Below are 18,148 nucleotides of genomic sequence, written 5' to 3'. Positions count from 1 at the left end.
CCTCAGCCTCCCAAGAAGCTGGGACTACAGGCACCCGCCATAACACCTGGCTATTTTTTGGTTGCAACCGTCATTATTGTTTGGTGGGCCTGGGCTGGATTCGAACTCGCCACCTTAGGTGTATGTGGCTGGCGCCTTGGCCACTTGAGTCATGGCACCGAAACTAAATGTAATTTTAAATGTATCAGTTTATGAGGGATGTGAAAAATTCAGAGAAAAGCACCTATCATCCCACCTAGAAATAATAGGAGTTAACATTTTAATGTGTCTCCTCCTCCAGTCTCTTTCCCAAACATGTACACAACTATTTATCTTAGCCACGGGCAGCAGGGTGTGTGTGTGTGTGTGTGTCTGCAGTCTTATTTCTGTTTACACAGCTGATAAAATTGAGATTATAGTGCATAACTTTTCATGTCTTATTCACTAAAAACTATAATATGAATTTATAATTTAATTTCCCATAGTTTCAAATATTCTCAGAGAGCATTATCTGAAATGATTCAACAGAGGGCCGCTGATTAGCTATACCATTATTTATTTGCTATTGTTAGATATTTTAACATTACAGTATTTTTCAGAACTATAAATGATAATGGCTAATAAATGGCACAGCGTGCATCTTTGTCCTCTAGGATAACTTTCCAGAAGTACAACTTATGGATAATTATTTTAAGGATTGTGATTTATCTTACCAAATTCCCCTCCTTAAAGACTGAAAATGAACCTTTTCCTGGCTTTGAAAAACATCTGGCCTGCTTTTGAGCTATTTTATTCATTTCAACTCTTTTGAGTTTTTAATAATTTTTTTTTAACTTAAAAAAGACAATGCTGTTTCTGGAAAATGTAAGCAAATTTATGGAGAGATGCTTATAAATTTTTCAAATGAAAAGGAACACGAAGACAAAAGCTTTCTCACTGTCTAGATAAAGATGGGCTTCCTTATTTATGGCACTTTATCAAAAATATGTTCACATATTTTATTTGAGTCTCACAACACAATGATGTACGTATGACTATCCCCATTTTACAGATGAAATAACTGAGGCCCAGGAAAGTTAATGACTGCTCAAGGTCATGTAACGAAGAGGCAGCCAGTGGGCCTGTCCTGTGCAGGCCAGTGTGCCCTCAACTCCACTTGCTGTTTCTCTCACCACTGTCAGTCTGCTGTGTAGTGGTACAGATGAAATTCAACAGCTTCTCTAAGTAGAGAGAGTCAGATAAAGCAGGCTTCTTGTCTCTTATTAGCCTGACTTCATAGTAAGGTAATGAAACAGAAAATAATTATTTAGGAGTCTGATTTTCTTCCTAATGGGCTGGAATTATAACCATCCCTCAGTCTCCAGGGGGTGCATGGAGGGTAGGATGGGGACTGGTTCCAGGACTTGCCACAGAGCAAACTCCAAGGATTCCTTATTTAAAAGAGCACAGGACGAGACCTAAGCACATCCTCCTATGTACTGATCTTCTCACACTGCAAACGGCATGTAAGTAAATGCTGTGTGACTAGATGTTATACTGTATTGTATAAGGAATAAGGACAAGAAAAAAAGTTAGGACATGTTCAGTACAGACCCAATTTTTTTTTCTGAGTATTTTCAATCCTTGGTTGGTTGAATCCATGGATGGGGCCCCACTGATATCATGTACAGAGGGCTAATTATATGCAATATATCAGACACCACAGAAAAGGCTAAACGATCCTCAAATAATCTGCATGTAGCCTGTGGGCCACAGATTGGACACTCTGGCGTATTTATGTATGTTATATATTATTTTTTAATCACCCCAGACATTTTATATATAAAACCCCCACCACACCCCCCTTGGAGCCATGCCTTCTCTCATTTGGGGCAGGCTTCCCCTCCGCCTTTTACTATCTGTAAGTCACTGTACCTCCAGAGCACACCCTCGGCCCCCAATCATCCCCAAATCATCCCGTATACTTCTCCCAGGGAGGTCACCCACACCCCTCACTTTAAGCACCTCTTGTTGGAATCTATCTCCAGGCCAGGCCTCAAGCCTGGACCCTCCTGTCCGACTTCCTCTTGAAGCTTCCATAAATATCCCAAATTAGCGTGTCTACAACTGAACTCATCACCCTTCCCTGACTCAGTGAATGAAAACACCACTCTCCACGGAGCAGCCCAAGTTGGAAAACCTGGATACTTTCATATCCTCTTTCTCCCATCCAGTAGTCATGACGTCTTAGATATCCGATCTGATAAATGTGTCATATGGCCCAGCCTTTCCCTGCCCATTCTGCCCAGGGCCACTCTCTTTGACCAATGCTCAGAAACCCTAATTTCAAGCAATAGCCTCACAGCTGTTCCTCGGCTTGCTGATTTTCCTCCTTTAGTGCATTCTCCAGGCTGTTTCCAAGCTGACTCTCTGAAATGGGAATCTGGAATGAGGGGGCAGGGGAAGGGGGCAGACAGGGGGCTGGAGGGTCATGGTGTATGACACACCTCTTGTGGATGGGACACAATTATAAGAGGGACTTTCCCTAACAAATGCAATCAGTGTAACCTAATTCTTTGTACCCTCAATGAATCCCAAACAATTTAAAAAAAAAGAAAAAGAAAGAAAATGGGAATTGGTACCACTTACTCTCACTAGGATGCTTATAATTTAAACACTGAAGATAAGAAGTACCAGTGGTGATGTGGGAGAACCTTCTACACTGACAGTGGGAACATAAAACTTTGCAGCCACTGTGGACAGTTTGGCAGTTCCTCAAAAACTACACAGAATTACAAAACTACACAGAATTACCATACGACCCACCAACTCCGCTCCTAGGAATTGTTCTCCTATCCCACAGAATTGAAAACAGGGACTCAGGCAGGTATTTGTACACCAATGTCCACAGCAGTGTTATTCACAATAGCCAAATGATGAAAATAACCCAAGTGTCCATCTACAGAGGAATAAACAAAATATGGTGTGTACATACCATGGAATATCACTCAGCCACAAACAGGAATGAAATTCTGATATATGCTACAATGTGGATGAACCTTGAAATATGTGAAATAAGCTAGACACAAAAGGACAAATATCATATGATTCCACTTATATAAAATATCTAGAATAAGCAAATTCATAGAGTTTCTGTCTGAGGTGACGAAGAAGTTTTAGAAATAGGTGGTAATGATGGTCCACAACACTGAACATACTTGATGCCAATGAATTGTACACTTCAAAGTGGTTCGAATGGCAAAGTTCATGGTACATATATTTTATCATCACAAAAAAGTGGGAAAAAAGTGAAGAGGCAAGCAATTTTTAAAAACATAAATCTGATCACCTTCCTTGCATGCTCAAATCCTTCAGTTTCTCTAATGCATTCAAGATGATTTTCAGATTCTTTAGTTCAGTAGAACTTCACGCCCTAGTTCATATTTATCTCTGAAATCTCACAGCTCACCTCTTAAATGCACCCTCTGCTCTCCTGTGACAGCCCCTTGTTTCCTGATCACCAGTATGTGACTGCATGCTGGTATTTGTTCACAATTGTTCCTTCCACTTAAAATACCTCCTCCACCTGTTCTGTGGACTCATTTCTAGTCTTCATTTCAAACTTCACTTAAGTCAACTTCTCTAGGAAGCTTCGCTCCGGATCCCAATCTTATTTAAATGTCAAACTTTCTGTGGCCATAGTACCCAGGGTCTCTATTACAGCAGTTATCATGATGTGTAATAATTATTTGTATCTCTCTCACTTGTACAGGGTTCTTGCATCTTGGCTCGGTGCCTGTAGCTCAAGTGGCTAAGGCGCCAGCCACATACACCAGAGCTGGCAGGTTCAAATCCAGCCCAGGCCTGCCAAACAACAATGACAACTACAACCAAAAAAAAGGCTGTGTGTTATGGCGGTGGTCTGTAGTCCCAGCTACTTGAGAGGCTGAGGCAAGAGAATCACGCAAGCCCAGGAGTTGGAAGTTGCTGTGAGCTATGATACCACGGCACTCTATCCCGGGCGACAGCTTAAAGCTGTCTCCAAAAAAAAAAAAAAAAAAAGAAGTTTCTTGCATCTTACCCGTTTCTAAGTCTCCTGAGTACCACATAGTAGGCACTTAATAAATGTTTCAAGAATCCATTCCACAGAATCTTCATCAAAGACCCTTTTAAAGAACCAACTCTCCACTCAAAACCAACAGTGTCACAGAAAAGGTGAGAATTTTTACACATTCTTTTCTGTTTAAAAATATCCAACACACTGAGGCTGTACGAATGAACTCAGCCTCTTATCTACGAACTGGCTTTCGTGTCCTGAATCTCAGAGGAGGATACTAAATAATCAGCACTTTGTAAAATCCATTAAGTCCTCTGACGGCTGCAATTTCACTACAGGGAATAGAAAATGTTGAGATCAAAGGAAGGTTGGGGCAGAACAGAGACGCTCTGGAATAGATAATAAGCACGTCCGTGGGACGTATACTTTCCACCACCACTCTGTGCCCTCTTCAAATATAGGAGGGAATATGTCAAAAATGGTCCCGGACTTACCTGTTGCCACTGGAAGCTGATATTTCTATCTCTGTTGAAAGAAGATAGGTAAAGGGATTCTGAGAAAGCTTTTCCACCACTTGTCCTGTCATGATTCCTCACCTGGAAGGAAGGGGGCTTTGGGTCACCCTCCACCCAGACATTCTAGGAAATGGACAGCACCACAGTCCTCATGGGCAAGAAGCCCCTTCCCTGTCCAGCTACAGATGACAAGTGGCTGGGTGCAGTGAAGGAAATACCACAACAGGAATGAAATAGTTCAACTAGTTGTGTGAAGTGGGAAGTTACCTAAATAATCTTTAGTGTTGCTTGCTGCCAAAAAAATCATAATCTGTCAGTACTTCGCATGCTTCTAATATTTTCCATAGCACTGACTCCAGTACCTCATTCACCACCACCCCCCAAACCACTGTAAGAGCTCGGCCAGGCCCCCTTCTCGCAAAAAAACTGTGCTACCTCTAGCGTTCACTGTTCCCACTTCAATGGTCACAATCTTATTTAGACACTAAGAAAGAACATGCTACTTGGGATTCTGAAAAATAAGGAAGAAGATAAAAAGGACTCACTTCTAGCTCAAGGTAAGTGGTGACTATCAACTGATAATTTAGGATGGAAAACAGCCAACAGCTCTACACTATCCCTTGATCCACTGTAGTTTTCAGGAGCATCCAAGTTAATGGAAGAGACTAGAGAGAACACGGACAACCAAACCAGCAGAATACCTCCCAATCATGTATACGTGGCTTGGGAAGCGCTTTGGTATTTCCATTTGAGTAACACTGATTCTGCTGTCTTGGGAATTGAAGCTAAATTATAAAATGAACTGGGAAGAACTGAGTTAAAAGAACTAGGACGTTTCATTATCTCCTCATCTTCAACCCCCTACTCAGAACTTTTCCCTTCATTCATGATGAAGACCCATTATCAACTTTCATATATATGTAAGTATCAGCCTAAGACTGGGTGCTCTAAACTATCATTATTTTTTCCTAATGTGATTAACTGACTGATTGACAGCTTCTCATTATGTTGCCTAAGCTGGTCTTGAACTCCTGGACTCCAGTGATCCTCCCACCTCAGCCTCCTGAGTAACGAGTATTACAGGTGCCTTCATGCCCACCTTGCCTTAATCCTTTCACCATATACCAGGTGTTCTCAAACTACAGCCTGTGGGCCACATGTAGCCCACCGAGGACACTTATCCCGCCCACCAGGTGTTTTTGCCACCGCTGCCTGTCCTACTTAGCAGCCGACTCGTCCTGGGGCCTGCAATCTGGCCCTCCAATGGTCTGAGGGACAGTGAACTGGCCCCCTGTTTAAAAAGTTTGAGGACCCCTGATAAACCCTAGCTTTTGGGAAATCACTAAAGAATATTTGGGTTTGCAAAATCAAAATACTTTTATGACAAATGTTTTGATAAGGAAGGCAAGTGTCTTGCCAAGACCATCAGCATTATATGTTCCTGTATCTCTTTTGGACTTCAAGTGACCCTCCTGGATAACAAATAATCTTCAAAGTAGGATGGAAAAGTTAGTTCCATGTCAATCAATCACAGAAGTAGCAGTTGGACGGATAAATAATTGCCCACGTGTTCTGAAGTACATGTACTTAGAAATAATTGATTTAAAAGGAATCTTTTTCTCTTCCCTCTAGAATCAAAGATTTCCTGGACTTAGAGGAAGAAATTCACTTACTGGGATGGGTCTGAATCACTTCCTTTGCGTTTTCTTGGGAACTCGGTCACATGTGAGCTGAAGCACCCAATGGCTGCTGGCTTTGTCCCTGGGCTCATGTGACTGGGAACCCCAGGGGTAACACACTGGTTCTCCTCCATCAACACTCTGCCTGTGGGAGATAAACCACACGTTCATGTTCAACATTAACTTTTACTTGATACATATTTCTAGCACACATTTTAATGACTTTTCATCTCGATAGTTTAAAGATATCAGCCAAAAAAAAAAAAAAAAAAACAGAAGGCACGATTAATTACACTCAAATGTTTATGAGAAATATATGTCAGCCCATATTTTTATTTTCTCATCTAACTGGGAAAGAAATTTGAATATTGTAGAAAATGCTAAAAACATAAAGTAGAAAGGGGAAAAGAAACCAAATACCACCAACCAATGTTACTATTTTGAGATACATCTTCTTAGAATTTTTTCTACAGTTATCATCAAAGCAACTGAAATCATAGCATATACAGCAGTCCCCTCGGAGGTTTCACTGTCCATGGCTGCAGGTTCCATGGTCAAACTTATATTAATGGAAAATTCCAGAAATTCACAATCCATAAGTTTTAAATTGTGTACCACCTTTTTGAGCAACATGATGAAATCTCACGCCATCCCCCACTCCCTCCCCCCCAGGACGTGGATCCTCCCTTTGTTCAGCATATACATGTGTATCCACCACCTTCGCTTTACTCACTCGGCCATCCTGGTTAACAGAACCACTGTCACAGTATTGCAGTGTCTGTGTTCAAGCATGCACCAAAGTGTAGGAATAGTGAGGCTGGCACACTGTTATAATTACTCTGTGTTATTATTAGTTGTTGTTAATTTCTTACTGTCCCTAATTTATAAATTAAACTTTATCATAGATATCTATGTGAGGATATTGGCAGTTTCAGGAATCCACGGGGGTCTTGGAATATCCCCCCTTGGATTAGGGGGGAGAACTGTAGTCTGGTATTCTTACACACTGTTGCAACATAGTAACTTTCCAATGTTATTACAGATTCTTTTTAACGATTCTAATGGCTACATAATATGCCATCATGTAGGTGCCTTATAGTTACTGAACCACTCTCCTAGTGTTAGAACCTGTTTGCTCTCTTTTCTTTTTCTTGCCACCACAAATGGGTTTTTTGATACACAAAGCTTTTTATCTACTTCTGGTTATCTACTTTTGGGTAGCACCCCAGAAATGGGTGAACAAGGTCAAAGGGCATGAATATTTTTAACCTGAATTGCTAAGTATGATTTAAAAAATCTCTTTTGTCTCAAATGTGGTTTACTAAATGCTTTACAAAATATAAAAATCAGAGTGTGGGGCCAGGTGTGATGGCTCATGCCTGTAATCCTAGCACTCTGGGAGGCCAAGGCAGGTGGACTTCCTAAGCTTACAGATTCAAGACCAGCCTAAACCAGAGTGAGACCCTGTCTCTAAAAATAGCCAGGCACTGGGGCAGGTGCCTATAGTCCCTGCTACTTGGGAGGCTGAGGCAAGAGAATTGCTTGACCCTGAGTCTGAGGTTGCTGTGAGCTGTGATGCCATGGTACTGTACTGGGGGGGGTGACAAAGTGAGACTCTGTCTCAAAAAAAAAAAAATTACACTCACTGAACTGGCTGGGCTCCTGTAGCACAGTGGTTATAGCGCTAGCCACATACACTGAGGCTGGCGGGTTTGAACCCAGCCCGGGACAGCTAAAGAACAATGACAACTGCAACAAAAAATAGCCAGGCGTTGTGGCAGGCGCCTATAGTCCCAGCTACTCAGGAGGCTGAGTCAAGAGAATTGCTTAAGCCAAGAGTTGCTGTGAGCTGTGATGCCATGGCACTCTACCAAGATGACATAGTAAGACTCTATCTCAAAAAGAAAAAGCTCAGTACAATAAACCCAAAGAATGAGAAGAAAGGAAATCATAAAAGACACTCAATCTCATTAGTAATCAGAAAATACAAACGAAACTGTAGCAATATACTTATTTATTAACAAATACACAGTTTCTACCACTGAAAAGTGATGATAGCAAGTGTTGCTGAGGATGTGGGCCAATAGGAATGCTCATGCTCTGCGGGTGGAAATGGAAACTGCTACAACTGCTTTGGAAACCATTTTTAACATTACCTAATAAAGCTGAAAACACACATAACATATGACTCAACATTCTACTCCTGGGCATATGAAAAAACTCGGTATTAGGAGATACATGAGAAATAACATTAGCAACACTGCTTATAATTGAACAACCCAAAAACCCGAAAACCATAAACTAAATTTCCTGGAGCAGAATGGATAACTTGTTTAGTCACTGAATGGGATACTAACGGCTGCAAAAATGAATGAGGCCCAGCTATGGTCATCAACATGGATGAACCTCAGGAAACATCATGCTGAGGAGAAGAACGTCACAGCTGGTAACAGACAGCGTTAAAAAAATTACAGAAAGTTCAAAAACAAGTAAAACTAAACTAAAAAAAAGAGTAAAACTATTCAATATGTTTTAAGAGACATCTACGTAAGTTGCCACCCTGTACAGAACAGCAAGGGAGCAGTTAACTAAAAAGTCAGAATAGCGGTTGTCTTTGGGAGAAGAGAGGCAGGATGTGATCAGCGAGGGACATACAAGGTCTTCTAAGGAATTCATGTTCTACTTCTTTCGGAAATTTCTGTTTTGGTTTTATTCTTTGAACACCACACATAGAGCAGGGTGTGGTGGCTCACGCCTGTAATCCTAGCATGCTGGGAGGTTGAGGCGGGTGGATCACTTGAGCTCAAGGGTTCAAGATCACCCTGAGCAAGAGTGAAACCTCCAGCTCTACTGGAAAAAAAAAGGCTTGGTGCCTATAGCACAGTGGTTACAGGGCTGGCCACATACACCGAGACTGGTGGGTTCTAACTGGCCTGGGCCTGCTAGACAACAATGACAACTGCAATAAAAAATAGCTGGGCACTGTGGCGGGCACCTATAGTCCCAGCTACTTGCGAGATTAAGGCAAAACAATCACTTGAGTTCAGGAGTTTGAGGTTTCTATGAGCTATGGCAACACAGTATTCTACCCAGGATGACAGAGTAAGACTCTCTCTCAAAAAATTAAAAAAAAAAAAAATTTTTTTTTTCTTCGGTTTTTGGCCAGGCCTGGGTTTGAACCCACCACCTCTGGCACATGGGGCCAGTGCCCCACTCCTTTAAGCCACAGGCACTGCCCCAAAAATAAAAAAAAATTAAAAAAAAATGCATAGGGCGGCACCTGTGGCTCAGTGGGTAGGACACCAGCCCCATATACAGAAGGTGGTGAGTTCAAACCCAGCCCCGGCCAAACTGCAACAAAAAATAGCTGGGTGTTGTGGCGGGTGCCTATAGTCCCAGCTACTCGGAAAGCTGAGGCAAGAGAATCACCTAAGCCCAGGAGTTGGAGGTTGCTACGAGCTACAGAGCACTCTACTGAGGGCAACAAAGTGAGGGTCTGTCTCAAAAACAAAACAAAACAAAGCAAATGCATAATTTTTACTATCCTCTGTAGGCATAAGGGATCTCAAATAAAGAAGGAGAGAGAATAATTTTATAATACCAATGATCACGGACCACTTGGGAATTAACTTTTCAATCTATGATATCCTGAAATGTCTAGGCTTGGACTCTTTAAATAGGATTCTTCAGGATCACCACACACCGCATGGGATTAAATATGGCTTCAGCTCCTAGTCTCAATCTAATGGATTTTGAATGGCAGGCCACCATCTGTCCCTACAGAAACAGTACAGCAAATTTCTTGTATCAAATAGCAAATCAAAGGGAAAAAAAAATCACTAATATTGAACCAACCTCAGCACACCCTGGAATATATAATATCAGAGGCCCAAGCATTCCACCCACCCCTTCCACACACACGTGAGCAAGTACATTCTTTCCCCCTCGTGTAAGTTCAGAGAAAGACAGACAATAAAATCTGGGCAGCTTAATCTTCTTATGTTTTATCCTACTTCCTTATTAACCTTTAAAATAAGAACTAGGTTGTCTTTGGACAGGCAGAATAATCCTTTCACAAAATCAAAATCTAGACTTTTAAGGGTCTTTATTTTTGTTACGTTCCTCAACGGGCAGGGTGTGTCACCTTATAATTAGCAATGCTCTACCAAGTCTGGCTGTCAGTAGGGACACAGTATATCCCAAACAGGGCTTTCTGTAGACAAAAGGAAAATCTGGGTTAGTAGGACTAATTCATTCTAGAAGGAAGGATCTGTTCTCTGGAAACAATTCAACCTTCATGTAGTAGATTTCTTCTTTGTTAGGATGTGACTCATAACTTAAGAGGGTAAAGATTTCATTCTTAACCTTCCAGTTTACTTGACTTTCTGCCTCCACATATGCTTCTTTAGAAGATGAAACCACGAGGTAGGAACTGAAATTCAGCTCACTGTGGAGGGGTGTAATTTTTAATATTTTGATATCGTCTTTCCTCGTGCCAAACTGAGTCACTTGTTAATGGCAAATGTAAATATGCGTTACTCAATAAAATTTAGGAATTTAGGTTGAACAAAGATATTGTGATTGTCTTTTACAAAGGAAATATATGATTTCATTTAAAATATGACATTACCATTAAAATCTCACTCCATAGGACAGCACCTGTGGCTCAAAGGAGTAGGGCGCTGGCCCCATATATGGGAGGTAGCAGGTTCAAACCCCACCCCGGCCAAAAACTGCAAAAAAAAAAAAATCTCACTCCACTTTGCGTAAACCTCCTTGGAGATGGTAATCCATCTCACAATATCTTAAAGGTCTACCATTTAGTATTAATTTCTCAAAGATGAAATAAGTCTTGGGAAAGAAGCAGCTATTTGAAAGTTGTAAGCAGGGAGGACAGGTAGCCACGTGGTTTAGACTCATAGTTACGAAGGGGTTCAAATTCAGAATTTGAGAACGTGAAATTCTCATATGTGAAAGAGAATTACTTACCCACACATGGACATACACATACACACACACTCACAGAAGCCAGGGCAGAATGGAAAACATTCACTTTTCATACAACTTTAAAACTTTTGTTCCATTTACTTACTTGTATTGCCAATAATGTGTGACACATTAAAATCTATGTAAAATTTTCTCTATCTTGTAAGTTTTTATTAAAAGTAATTTGTTCAATGCAAACGTTTAATTCCTAAATGAAAGTGGCCTCTGCTTTCTAAATTTCTGAGAGTCATACACAGAAACTCTGGTTAGTCTTGCCTACCCACTTAGGACTACATTTGTTTTTTATTATTTCAAATTAATATGAGGGTACAAATTTTCAGGTTACAACTGTTTTCAATTTCAAGGTCAAGTGCAAGTTGTAGTTGAGCCCTTCTCCTAGGAGGAGTGCTGGAAACCCTCCTATTGTGCCCTTAGGTAAGAATCTAATGCTGCTGCTGAGGTGACAGGAGGAGGCGGAGCTCTGGAGGTGAGGTGAGCCATTTGTTTCTATGCCATCAAGTAAGGAAATCTATTCGAAACCTGTTTGAAAACCAAAAGCTTACTGATACTAACTTAAGTAACTGTTCCAGGAGAGGAGCGTGGACACTGCTGGTGAGCCACTGCAGATGCCTCATGTGTCAGTTAGGAAAAGGCACTGAGGTAAATGTTTTTGTTTTATACATGTTTTAAAATAAAAAAAAAATAATAACCTTTTCATTTTGAAATAATTTCAGCCTGGCCAAAAGTACAAAGAATTTCTGTACACCCTTCAGATTCCCCAAATGGTAATGCCTTACTTAACCTCAGTATAATTACCAAGACCAGGAAATTCACAATAATACAGTATTATTATGTAATTCTGTGATTCCCCCAACCCGTAAGGAGCCTCAGGAGGTGAGCAGTGGGCAGTAGTTACAGCCACTCCCCATGGCTCGCTCCACCTCCTGTCACATAGGCAGCGACGGGAGATTCTCACAGGCACACCAACCCATACCCTGCACATGTGAGGGGTCTAGGTTGTGTGCTCCTTCTGGGAATCCAATGCCTGACGGTCTGAGGTGGAGCTGAGGCAGTGACACTAGCACTTGGGAGCAGCTGCAAATGGACTGTCATTAGCAGAAAGGTTTGACTGCACAGAGACCATAATAATCAATTACTTGCAGACTCAAAACCCTACCAGTGAGTAGCAAGTGACACTACAGCTGCATCTGGTGGCAGGCTGTACAGTGGCTGTGAGTCGATGCACTTCAATAGTACGGCTGCATCTGGTGTCAGGCTTTTTTTTTTTTTTTTTTTTTTTGAGATGGAGCCTCAAGCTGTCCCCCTGGGTAGAGTGCCATGGCATCACAGCTCACGGCAACCTCCAACTCCTGGGCTCAAGCGAGTCTCCTGCCTCAGCCTCCCAAGTAGCTGGGACTATAGGCGCCCGCCACAACGCCCGGCCATTCTTTTGGTTGCAGCCATCATTGTTGTTTGGTGGGCCTGGGCTGGGGATACGAACCCGCCACCTTAGGTGTACGTGGCTGGCGCCTTAGCCGCTTGAGCCACAGGCACCGAGCCTGGTGTCAGGCTTTAAGTCAGAATCTGACTGTCTAGATGCAGGCAAACAAGCTCAGGGCTCCCACTGATTCTGCCTTATGGTGAGTTGTATAATTATTTCATTACGTATTACAATGTAATAATAATAAAGTGCACACTAAGTGTAATGTGCTCGAATCAATCCCCAAACAATCCCCTCACCAGGTCCGTGGAAAAGTTGTCTTCCACTAAACTGGTCCCTGGTGCCAAAAAGGTTGGGGACGGCAATCTGACTCACAGGCCTTACTTATTCAAGTCTTGCCAGTTGTCCTGCTAATGTCCTTTGGCAGGTCTGGGATCTAATCTGGGATCACAGGATGCGTCCCCCACCTGCCACGCGTCTGGCCTTTACTTTCATCTGTCCCAGAGCCTCAAGCTTCCCTCGTCCTTCTTGAGGTTTTTGAAGGGCCTCGGGAAGTTATTTTGTGGAATGTCCTCCAGTTTGATATTCTCTCATGACTAAATTAAGACTAGCCCTAGAACTTTCAGTTACTTCATTAAGATCCTGATCCTCAGGATTCCAAACAGCGTGCAGCTCATGCAACCAACGGAAGGGGCAGAGGAAAGACTGATGAGATCCTGGATAAGGCTGTAAGTCCCAGTACCCCAGTGCCGGAAAGCCTTTGAGGACCGTGTCATCTTTTTCTCCCCAAAATCTTAGCACAGTGCCTGATACATATTAAGTATTTCAGAGTTGTTGAAAGAATAAATTATATTCATTACCCCCGACATACAAGAGAATCTGAAAGACGTGAAATCAGAACTTCTGAGCTGTTGGGGCTGCTGCATTTCATCCTTCCCACAGCCGGGAATGTGGAAGTTCCTATGGTCCCTACTTCCCGAACAAGTGGGTCTGCTTCCTTTCATTACCTCATTTTTACCATTTTTTCCTCCACAGAAGAAAAAGACACTCAATTGTCTGCCTGGGAAAAAAGGAACTGTGTGATATGGGATCTGGCAGCCGGGAAAGCTTTCTCGAATGACAGGCAGTCATTGTTTTATAGGTTTATGCTAATGTGCGACACTATTAGTGCAAACCAAATACTGTTTCTTCCCCTGGATGCAGGACGGATAGACGCGAAGAATTAAATGGCACTATTCAAGAACAATGCCCTCTGCAGTGAGAATTATACACAAATTATGAAAAACTCTTTGCTCAACAGAGAGCAGAAATATTCTATATCAATCTGAAAAAGTTAAAGTTTATACCTACACTCCAGAAGCTTGTCATCCGGTATGTGTTTGCGCATGAAGAGATGAATAAGCATAGAAACCAAATGCAGAATGAAATTAGACCTAGAAAAAGGTTCAAGATTATGCTGCAGGGGACGGGGGCTTGATTCTGTTTGTGAGGAGGGAGTAACATTTGAAAGCATTTTTTGGGCTGGGCATTTTAGGCTTAGAGAATGCATTCAGTAAAATCTTACACCATCATTCAAAAATGGCATTCGTGAGTTTTATAAGACAGAAAATGCTTAAGTAATGTTCAGTTAAAAATGTAGGATGCGGGTGACGCCTGTGGCTCAAGGAGTAGGGCGCCGGCCTCATATACTGGAGGTGGCAGGCTCAAACCCAGCCAGGGACAAAAAAAAAAAAAAAAAAAATGCAGGATGCAAGACACAGACTGCGGAAAAACAAGAAACAAAAACAACACACTTGCCAGGGAGAAAACGAAAAACACAGTGAAATGTTTTCAAGTGTTTCATCTGGATGGCCAGCGAATTTTTCTCCTTTCCAGTTTTCTGTATTGTTCCAAAATTTTCTAAGTGTCAGTCCTTACTTTTATAAGACATAAATATAGAATGAAAAAAGAATACAGATGGACTAGCAAGGAATAATGGCAAGATTGGCACAGCTGGACATAGTATAAAACTGATACTGTGCCATCAGTCTAGAAAGACAGATTGTACTATTTCACAGAGGGCTCTGGATGGCACACTGAGGAGTTGGAGCTTTCCCTCCGGGTGGCAGGGAGCTAATGAAGTTGTCCAGGACCGCCGCTCAGCATCCTTCATTTCTGAGGCCAATCCTCACCAAGGCCGGGGGAACATTTACAGTGCTCTCCCCCTCCTAGCAGGTCAGTTCTAGAATTAGTCCACTGAGCAAAATCTACAGTTTCTATCCTACAGTACTCTACCTTTGCCTAACCAAAACCTCTGGCCTTTCAACCAGATTCCTGTTTAGTTCTGTAACAAAGACTGTACTCTGTACTCGGAGCTGCTTACTCTGAACCCTCTCTATTTGGGGAAATATGGCTTTGCAGCTAAGCCTGGACAAGGAAAGCCAAAATCCGTTTCAGGCCAGGGTCAGGTTGCCAGCACATTGCAGATACCATACTGACACATCACAGAAGGATCTACCTCTCCTACCTAGCCTGTGAGGAGGACATTTAATCCTGCTGGCCTTGACCTCCAAAGTAGCAAAAAGTCTAAAAGGGAGATCCTGAGGATGGTTCTTAAGATGAAATCATTTTAGGGGAGGAAGGCTGACATGGTGAGACAGGAACCAAGGTCAAAGTCCTGGGAACAAAGTATAACTATCTCAGACTTCATCAAGTGAAATGTATTTAAGCTTATTCTCTCTCTCAGCTTTTAAGACTCTGTTAATTTCTATGAGTTCCAAACAGTAAAGGGGAAGCCATGAAGTCCCAGATCCAGGGACAGAGAGCTTTGCTGACATGTGATTTTACCTATGACCACATAACAGCTGGAGAAGTGAACCAGGAAAATAGATGTTGTGGTCGCCCAACGCAGTCACTCGCCAGAAAAGGATACAGAAGTTCAAAGGACAAATCAGTAAGTGGGGGTGCGTGTAACAGGAGGGTGAAAGGCGCATCCCAGCACACCAGCTAGGCAGGAAAGCAACAGACACTTGGAAGGAGGGGGAGGAAGACCCGGGGGTGGGTGGAGTGCGTGGAAACAACACTCAGGGCGCAAGACAGACTGTCTATAAGTGGGAGAGTCACGGTAACATGAAATCACAGACCAGAGGGGGGAGTGCAGACTTGGGGATGCAGAGGTAAGCATTTCTAGCTGACTCAAGGATCTGGGGAGCAGGGTGTCTGCAGGGAAGTGAGGCAGGGTGTGTTCAAAGGGAAGAAAGACCCACGTTGCCCAGGCTAACAGCAGGGTTTTGAAAAGGAGGAGGGGAAATGTCTCCAAGAACAATGATGCAGCAGCGTCCTGGAGGTCAGCGGATGGTTAAAACAAGGATGAAACAAAAAAAAAAAATCTAAATGAAAGCGATGGAATGACAGTGGGGAGTAGCCAATGCCTAGAAATGACAAAGGGGCGCAAAGTCACAAATGCTGACCGCATGGCCTACTTAGGAAATCCACAAGACAGTGGCTGGCTCTACCAGGCCCCTCTGGTTAATTCCTTAACATTTAGGCTAAACACGTTACAAATAACCTGAGAATTACTGGATTATAAAAACAGAGATGCCTTTTTTCGGCCTAGCACACAGGTTAATGCTAATAGTTTGTTGTCCTGGGAAAGGTGTGTTGGAGAAGGGGTGAGGACAAGGAAAAAAGGCAGCCTCGTAATTTCACAGACTTTTAATAAGAATGATAATCCGTACAGGGTGGGTATCCCTTATCTGAAATGCTTGGGAATTGTGTCAGACTTTAGGTATTTTTAGATTTTGGATTTTGGAGCATTTACGTACATAATTAGATATCTTGGGGACAGTACCCAAGTCTAAACATGACTGTCACTTATGTGTCAGTTATGTTATCTTTCTTACACTCATAGCCTGAAGGTAATTTTATACAATGTTTTTAATCATTTTGTGCACAAAACCAAGTTCTGACTTGTCTGACTGTGACCTCTCCTGTGAGGTCAGATGGTAATTCTCCACCTGTGGCATCCTGTCAGTGTTCAGCAAGTGTCATATTTTGGAGCACTTCAGATTTTGGATTTTCAGATTAGAAACGCCCAACCTCTATAACATTTCCAGAAGGCAATTTGAAAAAATTATATCAAGAGGCATGAACATATTATTCTTTGATCTAGAATTCTACTTCTCTGAACGTATCCTAAAATTAAAGATATAAAGACTTCTGTATATACAAATTCATAAAAATATTTCAACACTGTAAACCAAAAATCCATAGGTATCAACAAAGAGTACAGCTAAAATATTAGGTGTGATCATGTGATAGGCTAATAGGCTACTTTTAAATATAATGTTTTCAAATTACATATCAAATAGTCATTACTATACAAAATACTAAATTTTGCATTTTTGTTCTTCTTATTTAAAAATATAGTGTATTTAATAGAAAATATGAGGTACAGCAGGGCCCATAGGCAATGAGACAACTGCCATTGAAAACACAGATTGTTACTTACGGTTCCCAAGTGGAGGTGGCCCCAAGGGAAACACAGGTTGTTACTTATAGTTCCCAAGTAGAGGTGGCCCCAAGGGAAACACAGGGTCAGTCAGAAGGCAGAAGGAGAGGCAGAGCCATGGGCAAGTTTTAATTGTGGCTTCAGCAGGAACAGCCAAGGCAGGCCAAGCAAGCTTAGGATTCGCTAGTTAGAACTTCAGCAGACTCTGGGGCACAGGTTCTGTGCCCAGCTGTCTGGTACCCAGCCCTGGGGTGATGAGGGCAGGCAGAGAGTAGCCCAGACTTCAAAATCCCAATGAAAGAGGCAGTTGGGCTGCAGGTTCTGAACTGGCTGGTCTGTATTTGAAAAGTGCCTTCATGGGTGAGTTGTTTTCTATCTCTAGGAATTGGCTAACCCTGAGGGGGGCAGATGTCAAAGCATCAGAATACAAAAAATAAAAAACTCAGTTAATTAAAACATTTTTATTTTTCTCAATTTACCTTTTTTTTTTTTTTAATGGGGAGAGAGAGTTTCACTCGCTCACCCAGGCTAGAGTGCAATGGCATCATCGTAGCATCTGGCTAATTTTTTCTATTTTTAGTAGAGATAAAGTCTCACTCTTGCTTAGCTGGAATTTACCAGTTCTTTTACAACTAACAGATAGTTCTTTGTTAATTCAGAAGAAAAATAAAGGTATCCGCTCGGCACCTGTGGCTCAAGTGGCTAAGGTGCCAGCCACGTACACCTAAGGTGGCGGGTTCGAATCCAGCCCAGGTCCGCCAAACAACAATGATGGCAGCAACCAAAAATTAGCTGCACATTATGGGGGGCGCCTGTGGTCACAGCTACTTGGGAGGCTAAGGCAGGAGACTGGCTTCAGCTCAGGAGTTGGAGGTTGCTGTGAGCTGTGATGCCACAGCACTCTACCCTGGGGGACAGCTTGAGGCTCTGTCTCAAAAAAAGAAAAAGAAAAAGAAAGGTATCAAAAAGTTTTCTTGGGGGATTCTGGGAAGATGGCCGACTGGTAGCAACCCTGGTCAGAGG

The 18,148-nt window shown here is 42.3% G+C and overlaps 1 protein-coding gene across 1 annotated transcript in view; it reads right to left on the bottom strand.

Moving 5' to 3' along the window:
• The window catches only part of ARNTL2 (aryl hydrocarbon receptor nuclear translocator like 2), a 93,001-nt gene that overhangs the window by 50,582 nt on the left and 24,271 nt on the right, over positions 1-18,148 (bottom strand). Inside the window, exon 2 of the mRNA XM_012806772.1 lies at positions 6,204-6,354. Coding sequence (XP_012662226.1) covers positions 6,204-6,354 — 151 coding nt within the window. The remainder of the gene's footprint in view (positions 1-6,203; positions 6,355-18,148) is intronic.

Source organism: Otolemur garnettii, unplaced genomic scaffold (genome assembly GCF_000181295.1).
Source record: "Otolemur garnettii isolate 467f Iridium unplaced genomic scaffold, OtoGar3 scaffold00057, whole genome shotgun sequence".
In the NCBI taxonomy this organism is placed as follows: Eukaryota; Metazoa; Chordata; class Mammalia; order Primates; family Galagidae; genus Otolemur; species Otolemur garnettii.
Note: the sequence above shows the minus strand (reverse complement) of the source record. Positions and strands in the feature narration are given on the sequence as shown.